We start from the raw sequence: 13,854 nt of genomic DNA, 5'->3' as shown, positions 1-13,854 counted from the left end.
TGCTATGAACATAGGGGCTCATACATCCTTTCTGATTGGTGTTTCTGGTTTCTTGGGATATATTCCTAGAAGTGGGATCACTGGGTCAAATGGGAGTTCCATTTTTAACTTTTTGAGGAAACTCCATACTGTTCTCCACAGTGGCTGCACCAGTCTGCATTCCCACCAGCAGTGCACGAGGGTTCCTTTTTCTCAGCATCCTCGCCAGCACTTGTCATTTGTTGATTTGTTGATGATAGCCATTCTGACAGGTGTGAGATGGTACCTCATTGTTGTTTTGATTTGCATCTCTTGGATGATTAGTGACTTTGAGCATGTTTTCATGTCTTTGGGCATTCTGTGTGTCCTCTTTCAAAAAAGGATCTGTCTATTTAGATCCTTTGCCCATTTTTTGATTGAATTGTTTATCTTCCTTTTGTTAAGTTGTATGAGTTCTCTGTAAATTTTGGAGATTAAACCCTTATCGGAAATATCATTGGCAAATATGTTCTCCCATGCAGTGGGCTTTCTTGTTGTTTTGTTGTGATTCATTTTTAACAGTATTTACTTGTCAGTCTGTTTTTCAAGCAAATACACATTAAAATTGATACAGCAACACTAAAAAGGAAAGTATTATTTCTTTAAGAAGTTTACCATCCCCCAAAAATCTCACAACCCAATAGTGGTCAATAGTGTCATAGGGTAGATTTCCAGGAGTGGAGTGACTGAGGAACAACAACAAAAAACACACACGCTTTTTTATAGTGTACCAGCCCCTTCCTAAGGAGATTCAGGACATAAGTCTTAGCAAGTTCCTCATTTTATCATTAAAACTAGAGGCCCAGTGCAGGGGATTCATGCACTCGGGTGGGGGGGGAGAGGGGAGGTCCTTCAGCCCAGCCTGCGCCCTCTCCGCAGTCTGCATTCTGGGAGCCCTCAGGGGATGTCCAACTGATGGCTTAGGCCCGCCCCCCCTAAGCTGGCAATCAGACATCCTTAGCGCTGCCGCAGAGGAGGGAGAGGCTCCCACCACCACTGCTGCTGCACTCGCCAGCCATGAGCCTGGCTTCTGGGCTTCTGGCTGAGCAGCACTCCCTGTGAGAGCGCACTGACCACCAGGGGGCAGCTCCTGCATTGAGCATCTGCCCCCTAGTGGTCAGTGTGCATCAAAGTGATCGGTCTTCCTTGCTTCACTCACCCACTTTGGTGAATGCTTTTGGATACACCCAGACATCCTGTGATTGCACTTGGTGGTGAACCCATCCTTCTGAATCTGCATGTGGCAGCTGTGGGGCCTACTGTAGCCTTCCATGCACTCCACCATGGCTGATTTCGGCTTCAATTGCATTGGGCCATCCACATGGAGGTTATGGGGAGGCAGGTACTTCCAACCAGTAATGCATAAGCCGTTCACCGCTACATTCAGCAGTTCTCTATGGGACTCAGTACCTAGCTGCCACAATCCCAAAATGTTTCTGTATGGGTGGAGCAGCTTCGTATAGACTTCTTGGCAAGACATACCCATCACCTCCAGGTTCTGAAAGTTTTCACAAACTCCATACTCCTCCCGGCAGCGCCGTCTCCAGATGCTGTCGGTGTGCAGGAGGCTGTGGAATTTGGTGCAGGCCTGGGCCAGGCTGGGCAGGTCGGTGCCGGGGAGCGAGGCGAAGATCTCCACCGGCAGGTCCTGCAACGAGCAGCGTGGGGGCGGCATGGGGCTCGCGATCCCTCCACTCGCCGCACAGCACAGCGTTGCCATGTTCGCCTCGACGTGCTTCTCTGCCGGGACCGGGGCGGGGCGCCGTCTCAGCTGGGCCCTGGCGCTGCTGACGACACCCGCATCCCCGCGAAGAGCACACGCCGCTGAGGAAAGCGCACGGCTCCATGCCTCTTGGCGTAACAGCCAACCATATCCTGAACCGCTGCAGCCGAGCGTTAAACTGGCCCGGTCCCGCCTAAGAGTCCAGCCACGCCCCCCAGGGCCTAGCCATGCCCCCTCAGAGAGGACCCAATTGTAGGACTTTAGCAACACTTCCGAAGGAAACCCATACCCATTTACAATAGCTAAGATTTGGAAACAGCCTAGGTGCCCATCAGCAGATGACTGGATCAGAAAACTGTGGTACATCTACACAATGGAATACTATGCTGCCATAAAAAAGAAGGAATTCTTATCATTTGCAGCAACCTGGATGGGATTGGAGAACATTATGCTAAGTGAAATAAGCCAGTCAATGAAAGAAAAATTCCACATGATCTCACTCACTTATGGATAGTAAAGAACATTATAAACTTGCCGAAACCGGTTTGGCTCAGTGGATAGAGCATCGGCCTGCAGACTCAAGGGTCCCAGGTTCGATTCCGGTTAAGGGCATGTACCTTGGTTGCGGGCACATCCCCAGTAAGGGGTGTGCAAGAGGCAGCGGATCGATGTTTCTAACTCTCTATCCCTCTCTCTTCCTCTCTGTAAAAAAAATCAATAAAAATATATATATATATAAAAAAAAGAACATTATAAACTGATGAACAAAAGGATAGATACTGAGACAGTAAAGCATCAAACAGACTGTCAAATTACAGCGGGAAGGTTAGGGAGATAAGAGATCAACTGAAGGACTTGTATGCATGCATATAAGCATAACCAATGGACGCAAAACTCTGGGGGGTGAGGGCATGTATGGAAGTAGGGGGGGGGGGCAAAGGTAAGATATGTACACATATAATACCTTAATAAAAAAATGAAAAAAAAGTTAAAAACAAAACAAAAAAACACAACAAGTGATGGGTCTTTCGGCAGTTCGGTTGATTTGCATATTACCCTTTTATTATATAGGATGATGCATATATAGTACAGTGCAGTAGTTAAGTGCACACTTTGGGGTTTAGTTCTATTGGGTTCTTTAATCACCCTGGTGCTGTTTTTTCACCTGTAAAATGGGGGCAATACCAGCTCCTGCTGATAACCGGAATAGTGAGTTGAGGTTTTTTCTCCGGGGTTGTGCCTCTCAATACTGAAGAATGAGCTCCAAGGACCAGAAGATTTATGCAAAAGTATGGAAAACGTAATACAAGCAGATTTAGACTCCTCGCATGGGGAGGAGGGTCCAATAATGGCTGCCTGTAAAGTCTTGTAGTCCAGGGGTATATATTTGCTATGAGCCTGCTTTGTATCTACCTGTGTCACCACCTGATTGATTCCATTGTTCAGGCCCAGCAATGGACCTGAACTTGCTCTGTTTATATGTATTTGTACACTTTTTTTGCTGCAGGCTCTCCCTTGGTTTCCCATGCCTCCCGTTCTGTGTCCAAAAACGTTCTATTTTTTTCAGCATGGTTGGTTTTTGTGACCAGGCTTGCTCAAACTGTCATGTCTGTCCCTGCCTATGTTCCACTTGCCTTTGTTTCACACTGGACCCCTGCCCTATCTGCCTGCATTCAAGCTAACTTCTCTCACTACCACACAGGGTAACACTGAGCTTAAGAAGGGTGTGTGTGTAATAAATAAATATGGTTTCCCTTTCTGTGCCCAGATCCCACTGAACATAATTTATAGGAAATCTTTTTGAAACATTGTTAATTGAGTCCTAGGATCTGATGAATTTTGGAAACATTAACCAGGGTTAAAAATAAGCAGCTGCTATTATCATCCCAGGGTGATGAGATGGGGATGTGAAAGTTAAAGGTTATATACTAATACTCTCCTTGAACTCATTCATTCATTTAACAGACATCTACTGAGCACTCACTGGGTGCCCCACCCTGTGTTAGCTGCTGGGGACAAACAGGAATAAGAAAGACTCAAGCTGCTCTCTCTTTTTTTAATGTATTTTTCTTGATTTCAGAGAGGACGGGAGAGAGAAATATCAGTGATGAGAGAGTATCACCAATCGGCTGAACCCCTGAACACCCCACACTGGGGATGGAGCCTGCAACCTGGCATGTGCCCCTACAGGGAACAAACCCCCACCGGGAGTCCAACTGTTATTTGTGTTAACATAAAAACATTCAAACCTGTAAAGAATTTCTGTGAGTTTGAGCCAAACTGTCAACAATTGATGGGAAGCAGAACCTCAATGGATTGAGATACTAGTAATGCTCTGGAGAATGGCGGGTTACATCTGTATTTATACACTTAGAGGCCCGGTGCACAGATTTGTGCACCAGTGGGGTCCCTTGGCCTGGCCTTCGCCCTCCCTCAAGAATCGGTGCACCAGGCCTCTAGTCTATATATATAAAAGCCTAAGCGCAGGTCCGTCAGCCTGGCCTGCAGGGATCAGGCTGAAACTGGCTCTCTGACATCCCCCGAGGGGTCCCGGATTGAGAGAGGGCACAGGCCAGGCCAAGGGACCCCACTAGTGCATGAATTCGTGCACCAGGCCTCTAATATGCATATAAGATCTTTGGTTAATCTCTTCCCACCCTCTCCCCACCCACTTCCCTCTGAGATTCATCAGCCTGTTCCATGTTTCCTTGCCTGTGGTTTCCGCTCCTGCATTGAGCATCTGCCCCCTGGTGGTCAGTGTGCATCATAGCTACCGGCTGGTTGCTTAGGCTTTTATATATATAGATTGCAATCAAAGGAAGGGATGTAGGTGGGTTATATGAAATCCATTGGTGATAGACTAGAGAGGAAGCAGAGCAGGGAAACCCCTGGGATTTGATAAAAAGTAAAATGATAGACACATACTTAGGTGGGTGCAGGAACAATTAACATGATAATAATGAAGGAATTTGTGGTATCTGTCCTGGTGCCCAGGCACATTAGGTTGTACCCCAAGGGATCTGGAAAAAGGGAAGTTACAAGTTACCCAAACATTTCAAGGGTATGTTATCATAGATGCAAAAAGACAGCTAGGCTCAGTTAAGGTAAAGGTTGACCTCGTCAGTGAAGATACGGGCCTAGGATGTAAGCACCCACCATAACTGCTTTTAGTTAAAGTTTATTTTCAGACCATCCTTTGTGGTTACTTTAGGTTTCTGAGTTTGCAAGACCGTCTTGCAGGCCTTCCCTGAGCGTGTCAGGTTTGCATGTGGCCCCTTTCGTCCACACCTGGTTCATAGGTCAATCATCAACCACCCGACCAGGCCAGCTGGGCTCAAGCTGCTCTTAATGGTACCTGAGGCTGGTCCCTCACCCTTGGTATCATCAGTAAAACTGGGTGGGTGGTGAGGCAATCAACAAGGGAATTATATCTTGGACTGCTGAAGTGTGACGGGGTGAATGGCAACGCTTTGGCTGTCCCCGCAGGCTGTGGGCTAGGAGGGCAGATATTTGAGGTTTAAGGACTGTGCGACCAGGAGGCCTCAGGACCCCACTCCTGCTTTTTCTCCAGCTCATTCATTCCCAGAGCAGGGTCTCTCCATATGGTAGATATTACTACTTAATCCCATTTTACAGATAAGAAAACAAAGGCTCAGCATTGAGATGGGTCTTACCTGAGCCCCACCCCCGAAAGGCGCCTAGGATCCTCTTCCTCAGCCTGTCGGCAGGGCCTTGTCCCACCTCCCGCTCGACAGACCTGCGCAGTGGGTCGGACTCCAGGGATTCGAGGCGTGACGGTCCCTGAGCAGTCCACGCTTCAGCCGCCTCTGCTGCCTCTGCCTTGCGGAGGCCGGGAGCCGCCCTCCCGACCGGGACTACCCGTACCTAACTCCTCCCTAAGCTAAGGTGACCAGATTTTAACATTGGTAAAGCGGGACACCATTGACCGGGGAGCGGTGGTGGGGTCTTCTTTTTTTAAAAATATATTTTATTGATTTTTTACAGAGGGGAAGGGAGAGAGATAGAGAGTTAGAAATATCAATGAGAGAGAAACATCAATCAGCTGCCTCTTGCACACCCCCTACTGGGGATGTGCCCGCAACCAAGGTACATGCCCTTGACCGGAATTGAACCTGGGACCCGTGAGTCCGCAGGCCAACTCTCTATCCACTGAGCCAAACCGGTTTCGGCCCCAGCGAGGGGGGGGGGTTCTTGATTAAAAATTTGGTCTATATTGTAATCGCTTTTGGTTTTTTTAATAAAAGGAAATTCACTTCTTCGATCATCGTTGAATTTGCATCCTCTTTTCTTACTCATTATGTTAACAATCTAAAAAAAATAATTTAAAATTATATTATAAATTATTATATACATATTGCTTAAAAACACAGTAAGTAGGTACATAATTACATGAACATATTTTATTGTTAGTTTATAAATTAAATTAATTTGATTGTTATAAAGTAACTATATTTTAAAAATTATTTTAATCCTATATTTCTTTCTAAATAATAACAATACTAACTTGTATTATTTTTCCTCTGAATTTGCCGAAACGTAAGTCGTAAGTGTCACTTTCAAGGCCGGCGCTAGACTTTTTGCCGCCACTATAAAATATAAATAATACGAGTACTGTCTGCTAAATTCAAGAAAATGTATGTATTTATGAAATAAATAAATAAATTACTTACCTAAATTATCTGAATAGCTGATTTGTAATGACATCACTTGTTTAACTAGCTCACTAGCACGCAGTACGATGTGTATCGTCTGAGAGACAGTTACAAAATGTTTTCGTCGTTGCCAATCCCAAAAAATGCCATTGTTCATTAAGTCCAAACAATGGTGGTCGAATTCTAACTGATCAACAATGCGAAGTTTGATAAGCAGTTCTCGATAATCAGTTCTCAACAATTATTTGTTATTATTAAAGTTTAACATTATAGCCGAAACCGGTTTGGCTCAGTGGATAGAGCGTCGGCCTATGGTCCCAGGTTCGATTCCGGTCAAGGGCATGTACCTTGGTTGCGGGCACATCCCCAGTAGGGGGTGTGCAGGAGGCAGCTGATCGGTGTTTCTCTCTCATCGATGTTTCTAGCTCTCTATCTCTCTCATTTCCTCTCTGTAAAAAATCAATAAAATATATATATTTTTAAAAAGGTAAAAAAAAAAGTTTAACATTATAAAATTAACAAAAATAATATAAAACTCATATCCTGGCTAAATAGCCACATGGCCGCCGAAAACCGTCTATTCCCTTCCCGTTCTCCCGCCGTTCCCTAGCTTGTCGTGCATTCTTTCCAAAAATAGGGACTTTTTTAAAACGCCGCAGGACAAATTGTTAAAAATCGGGACTGTCCCGCCAAAAGCAGGACGTCTGGTCACCTTACCCTAAGCGCAAACGCAGCCCGCTGCTCGCGAACCCCAGAGTCCACAGGTCTTCCAGGCGCTGGTGCATCATGGGACGTTCACATCGCCCCCTGGCGGCACCGGAGAGAACTGCGTGCTCCCTCCTCCCGCGGGGCCCGAGTGGGTGTGGAGACCTCCATCCTTCCCCGCCCCCGCGCTCCAGTATTTACCTTCCTTGACGTCTTCCGGCCCGCGCCCGGAAGTCGGCGGAGATGACCATAAAAATTGGTGGCTAGAGGTGCCCGGATTTGCCCTCTTGGTCTTCACTTCCGCCGGAAGTAACCTCCAGTCGCAATTGCCCTCTCTGCACGCGCGGGCATCGGGTACCTCGCAGCGGTACTGGGGCTGAGTACGACCACAATGGCCGTCACCACCTTGCTGCGCGCGACGCCCCTCTTCAGCGGTGAGGGGGCGGGGAGGGCGGTGACATTTGGGGGTCCGGAGACACGTGGGGGTTGTCGGGAGTGGCCGAGCTCCGACCCGCGCCCTGATTCCACGCCTCGCCTCTCCCCGGCAGGTCTCGGCGCCGGCCCGACCCCACTGCTGCAGGGCCTGTTGCGGCCGCTGACGGCCCCGGCACTGACCCTCTTGTGCCGCGGCCTGGCCGTGGAGGCCAAGAAGACCTATGTGCGCGACAAGCCCCATGTGAACGTGGGTACCATCGGCCATGTGGACCACGGCAAGACCACACTGACCGCGGCCATCACGAAAAGTAAGCGGCTTGCTGAGGGGGCATCCGGCAGGGCCCGCTCTGCAGGCGGGACCTGGAGCCAGGGAGGCGGGGCCCGCACAGCGGCTGCTGGAGGTGTTTAGTGTAGCCCGAGGAGCCAGAACTCCAGTGGGCGGGGGTGGGGTTGGAAGATATCTGTTAAGGAAACAGATTTCCCCTGAACATGAACTTTGTGGTGCATAAATTGGGGGACCCTGAATGGCCTCCCTCTAGCATTAGCGACCGCCCTGTAAGCGGAGACTTTACCAGAAAGTCGCTGAGCAGGACCTTCAGGCCTCTTTCTTTCTTTCGGACTGGTTATCTCTGCAGAAGTTGAGGGAGGGTCCACCCCCAGGCTGTCCGTTTAAGGTTGTTTAAGTGGGAGGGACCTGGGGGTGTGCCCAAAGCCAGGCCTCTACCTCTGGAACTAGAGCTGAGAGCTCTGTTCTCTTACCTTCCCCGATTAGTTTTAGCCGAGGGAGGTGGGGCCAAGTTTAAGAAATATGAAGAGATTGACAATGCCCCGGAGGAGCGAGCCCGCGGTATCACCATCAATGCAGCTCATGTGGAGTATAGCACTGCTGCCCGCCACTATGCCCACACAGACTGTCCAGGTCACGCCGATTATGTTAAGGTGAGAGCATTGCTGGGGACAGGCCAGGAGCTGCCTCCTGTCAGGAGAAATGGTAGGCTTGTGGGAGGAGCTTAAGGTATTCAAGATCTATAGGTTTGAGATCATGGATTTGTGGGCATGGCCACTTAAAGTGGGTGGTGAGATGGCAGAGAAAGGTGAGCCTCAGTTCCTAATTGCTGTGCTTGGCTAGATGGATGTGGAGCTGAGGTCGCTGAACGAGGCTGTGTTTCCTCTCCTCCTCCTCCTTCTCCCCAGAATATGATCACAGGCACTGCCCCCCTTGACGGCTGCATCCTGGTGGTGGCAGCCAATGACGGCCCCATGCCCCAGACCCGAGAGCACTTACTACTGGCCAGACAGGTATGCGGAGCCTGGGTGGGAGTGGAGAGAGGAAGAGTGGTGAGTTGGGCCCCTTAGGACACCATCTCCCTCTTTCCCATCTGCAGATTGGAGTAGAGCATGTTGTGGTGTATGTGAACAAGGCAGATGCTGTCCAGGACGCTGAGATGGTGGAGCTAGTCGAGCTGGAGATCCGGGAACTGCTCACTGAGTTTGGCTACAAAGGGGAGGAGACTCCGGTCATCGTAGGCTCTGCCCTCTGTGCCCTTGAGGTGAAGGCAGGGTCAGGCAGGGGCTGTAGTAACAGAGGACGGGGTGGGATAGGCATCTGGAGCCGTGCTCTGAGTCTGGGGGGTACTAGTAGTTCTTGGTAAGCAAAATGGAAACTTCAGAGTCCTGTCATACCCCTCCCCCACCCCTTCTAGCAACGTGACCCTGAGTTAGGCCTCAAGTCTGTGCAGAAGCTGCTGGATGCTGTGGACACTCACATCCCAGTGCCCACCCGGGACCTAGAGAAGCCTTTCCTGCTGCCTATAGAGTCCGTTTACTCTATCCCTGGTGAGGACCGTACTCATTTGCATTCTCTCCCCCTAACAAGAGCCTTGCCCAAGGTCCCGAATATCCTTTCTTGTTCCCTCCCAGGCCGGGGCACGGTGGTGACAGGTACGCTAGAACGTGGAATTTTGAAGAAGGGAGATGAGTGTGAGTTCCTGGGACATAACAAGAACATTCGCAGTGTGGTAACAGGTATAGGAAGAAAGCCTTGAGACCCAGGGGCTGGCTCCAGGATGACCTCTGCCTTGCAGATCCCTGTGCCTTCCCTCTGCTCCAGCGGTCCTCGTCTCCTCTTCTCCCTCCTAGGAATTGAGATGTTCCACAAGAGCCTGGAGAGGGCAGAGGCAGGTGATAATCTTGGGGCCCTGGTTCGAGGCTTGAAGCGGGAGGACCTGAGACGTGGCCTGGTAATGGCCAAACCAGGTTCCATCCAGCCCCACCAGAAGGTGGAGGCACAGGTGAGGCTTCAGGCAGTGGACAGGGCTGACTGAGATGGATTGCCCCCGAGAGGCAGTGCTTCTAGCGACTTGCTCTCCTTTCCAGGTTTACATCCTCACCAAAGAGGAAGGTGGCCGCCACAAGCCCTTTGTATCCCACTTCATGCCTGTCATGTTCTCCCTGACCTGGGACATGGCCTGTCGTATCATCCTGCCTCCAGGGAAGGTATGGGGGCATAGGGATGGGATGTGAAGGAGCACTCTTCATATTAGGCCTGCCTCACTTACAGTTCCAAAGATGTGACAATGTGGGTGACTTTTCTTTGGGTGAAGAGAAGCTGGCTGATGATGTGGATGAACCTAGTGATGGAGGTCTGGACCAATGGATTTTGGAGGAATGCGTCCTCATCCACTATTCCCTAGGCTGAAATAGTTGAAAAAATTAGTTATATTATCATTTACCCAGAGACTTCTCAGAAAAGGGTATTTCTTCTTGAGAGTTTTACTATACGTAGGGCTTAGAGAAGTTCCTAAGACACTTCCATAGTCCAAAATTTAAACCTTTTCCCTTAAGAACATACCTTAGGAATACTGATCAGTGGTCCTTTTTTTTTTTTTTTTTTTGCCTTTGCATATTCTGTTTGCATCTGCCTGACAGCTGGGATGAGGCTGTTCACAGAAATAATCATCATGCTGCATTTCCCCATAACCATTAACTTTGGTAGCCAACAAAACAGTTGGGATAAAGACATCTTGAAGGCCATGTACGATCCCTGTTTCTGTCCCTGCCAGGAGCTTGCTATGCCCGGGGAGGACTTGAAGCTTAGCCTAATCTTGCGGCAGCCAATGATCTTAGAAAAAGGCCAGCGTTTTACTCTGCGAGATGGCAATCGGACCATTGGCACTGGCCTCGTCACTGACACACCAGCCATGACTGAGGAGGACAAGAACATCAAGTGGAGTTGAGTGCGGACCTCTGCTCAGGCTCTTGTCTGCAGGGCTGTGCCGGCCAGTGTTCTGTTTCTCATGCCCCTTCCCAGGGCATAGGCTGCAATCCAGCAGAGTGGCAACTAGACCATCACTTCTCCTGGCCAGAAGGGCCACACGGCCTGCCAGGTGAGGTAGGTCAATAAACTGTTCTGTGAATAGTAAGCTAGCCTGGGTTTTGTGTCCTTTGTTTAAGTTGGAACGATAGAGGAATATAAAAAGGGAGCCAGAGCCAGGCTGGTGTGGCTCAATGAGCTAGTCATGGTTCGATTCCTGGTCAGGGCATATACCTGGACTTGATCCTAGTGGGGAGACATGAAGGAGGCAGCCTATCAATGATTTTCTCTCATCGTTGATGTTTCTCTCCCTCCCCTCTCTGAAATCAATAAAAATATATTTTAGCCCTAACCAGTTTGGCTCAGTGGATAAAGCGTCGGCCTGCGGACTGAAGGGTCCCAGGTTCGATTCCGGTCAAGGGCATGTACCTTGGTTGCGGGCATATCCCCAGTGGGAGATGTGCAGGAGGCAGCTGATCGATGTTGCTTTCTCATTGATGTTTCCAACTCTCTATCCCTCTTCCGTCCTCTCTGTAAAAAATCAAATATATTTTAAAAAATAATTTTAAAAGGGGGTGGGTCACAAGCCCAGGAGGTACCCTGAAGCCAGCTATTTTAACTTGAGTTCTCTCTCTAGCCTCAGTTCATCTCAATGAAAGCTCCTCTTTGCTGTGGTGACTGGAGAGAAGCCAGAGGGTTGAAAGCTAGTCCTGTGAGCTCTGTATGCTGCAGTAGAATATTAGTGGATGTCTTTTTGGGAGAAGGTGGGAATGGATTTATCACTTGGAACCAGCTTGGGCTCAGCTCGTTTCCTCCTTGAGTAGGCACTGGCATTAATGTCACCCTCTCCTTGTTTAAGCTCTGATACTGGGGACTGTATCTTACCTCTGGAACCAGCACCCATATAATCTGTACTTGATGGGTTATTACCGCCGTCTCCAATTCCAAACAGGCTTGAGAAGGTGTAGAATGAAGGTTTCACTTTTCAACGTTTGAGATTTAAGAAGGAAAATGCTGTTTATCAAATAATCAGAATAAAATGCTGAGGTTTTTAAAAACTTGAGGCCCTGGCTGGGTAGGTAAGTGGGTTAGAGCGGCATCTTGATACACCAAGGTTATGGGTTCGATCCCTGGTCAGGGCACATAAAAGAATCAATCAGTGAATGCATACCAAAGTGGAACAACAAATCAATGTCTCTCTAAAATCAATTTTAGTGGGGGGGGGGGGGTAATGGTAAGATATGTACACATATAAAACCTCAATTTAAAAAAAATTAAAATAAAATCAATTTTAAAAAGAAAAAAAAAAAGGAACCTACTGACCAGGATACTGCCTCAAAACAGCAACAAAAAAAGGTAACATTCAGCAGGGAATAATGGGTATACCTTTCAAACTTGGATCCTGACAAATGAGTATATCCCAGACATCTTACTAAGCAGTCCTGAGAGGGGAGGCTGAGGGCTGTTTGGAAAAACTCAACCTGATCTGACTCCAGAGAACAGGCTCAAGGGAAGGAGGATTTAGGATTAAGAGGGGGATTCCTGGCTGGATGGAGTATAAGCTCCCAACTTTGAGATTTCTGCTCTTAGGAGTAAGATAAAATCAACCTGCAATTCTGAACTCATCAAAAGGACTACTAGGGCCCTGGCCAGTGTGGCTGTTGGTTAAGTGTCCCATGCACCAAAAGGCCGCCAGTTTGTTTCCTGGTCAGGGCACATCCTCAGGTTGTGGGTTCGGTCCCCAGTTCAGATATGTACTGGAGGCAACCAATAGACATTTCTCACACCAATGTTTCTCTACAAAGTCATTTTTTAAAGTACTACTACTTGCCCTAGGTGGTTTGGCTTAGTGGATAGAGCGTCAGCCTGCGGACTGAAGGATCCTGGGTTCGATTCCAGTCAAGGGCACATGCCCAGGTTGCAGGCTTGATCCCTAGTAGGGGGCGTACAGGAGGCAGCCAATCAGTGATTCTCATCATTGTTCTCTCTCCCTCTCTGAAATCAATAATAAATATTAAATAAAAAGTACCAGTTAACACCTGCAGTTAAATCACTCACAGTACTGGAGACCTACACTTCAAGCGTCCTCAGGCCTCCCTGGCCAGTGTGGTTTAGTGGTTGTCTCAATGATTCCTGGTTACTGGTTGGTTGGATTCCCGGTTGGGGTACATGCCCAAGTTGTGGGCTTGATCCCCAGTGGGGGTGTGCAAGAGGCCCTATTGCTGTTACTCGCCCCCCTCTCAGAAAGGTTTTTCTGCTTCTTCCAACCTTGCCCCCGACAACTCCAACTGACATCCCCTAGAGAGCTAACTTTTTTTACTCTGTGAGATGGCTCTTGAATTTGGGACCTCAAAACTTCTCCCTCTCCAACCCCATGCCCACCAGGTTTCAGATCCTGGGAATTCTTTCCCAATATCTCATCTTCATTCTTCCTGTCCCAGTCCCAGCCAATTTTTTTCTGGCTTTGCTCAGAGCTGAAATTCCCCTGCCTACAATTAAGCACCAGTCCTTGTAATTCCCTAAGGGTGAAATAATCTCTTTTTCACAGACAAAACCAAGGCCAGGTAAAAAAAAATTTCTACTGCTGCCTGGAACAAAAAAAATCCCCAAACCTCTGAAACCTGATTTTTCTACATCCCATGCTTGGTTCTTGTCCTAGTTTAGCTCCAACTCCCCATAACCTGGCCCCTCAATCTAGCCCTCTCCCCTTTTCCCACTGCAACTTCATTTTTATAGGTCTCACCCACACCCAAGCCCGCTCACCAAACCTTTACTTCCAGTGGCCAAACACACTGAAGTGTAAACCAGTAGATGTACTTCATGAGGACCAATCTGGAGGTGAGAAAATTGGGGGACCTGTACAGCAGTAGAGCCAGAAGGGCAGCATCCTCAGGCTGAAGGGCCCACCTTGGGACCACATCACACCACATTTAAGACTGATGGCCACAATCTTAACTGTATGCTCCAAAAAGTAAACTTTAGGCAGG

General features: G+C 48.5%; 1 protein-coding gene and 1 pseudogene across 1 annotated transcript; one reads left to right on the top strand and one right to left on the bottom strand.

Moving 5' to 3' along the window:
• Positions 1–1,135: 1,135 nt before the first annotated feature.
• LOC129148667 (F-box only protein 31-like) lies at positions 1,136–1,970 on the bottom strand (annotated as a pseudogene).
• A 5,457-nt stretch (positions 1,971–7,427) lies between these two features.
• Positions 7,428–10,976, top strand: TUFM (Tu translation elongation factor, mitochondrial). The gene is made up of 10 exons (XM_008157702.3): positions 7,428–7,553; positions 7,668–7,862; positions 8,327–8,493; positions 8,749–8,853; positions 8,940–9,104; positions 9,258–9,390; positions 9,475–9,579; positions 9,694–9,845; positions 9,931–10,050; positions 10,617–10,976. The coding sequence occupies exons 1-10, from the start codon at positions 7,511–7,513 to the stop codon at positions 10,788–10,790; spliced, it is 1,359 nt and encodes a 452-aa protein (XP_008155924.1). The 5' UTR covers positions 7,428–7,510; the 3' UTR covers positions 10,791–10,976.
• The last annotated feature ends 2,878 nt before the right edge of the window (positions 10,977–13,854 follow it).

This window comes from Eptesicus fuscus, chromosome 4, assembly GCF_027574615.1.
Source record: "Eptesicus fuscus isolate TK198812 chromosome 4, DD_ASM_mEF_20220401, whole genome shotgun sequence".
Lineage (NCBI taxonomy): Eukaryota > Metazoa > Chordata > Mammalia > Chiroptera > Vespertilionidae > Eptesicus > Eptesicus fuscus.
This window is presented reverse-complemented; position numbering and strand designations above follow the sequence as displayed.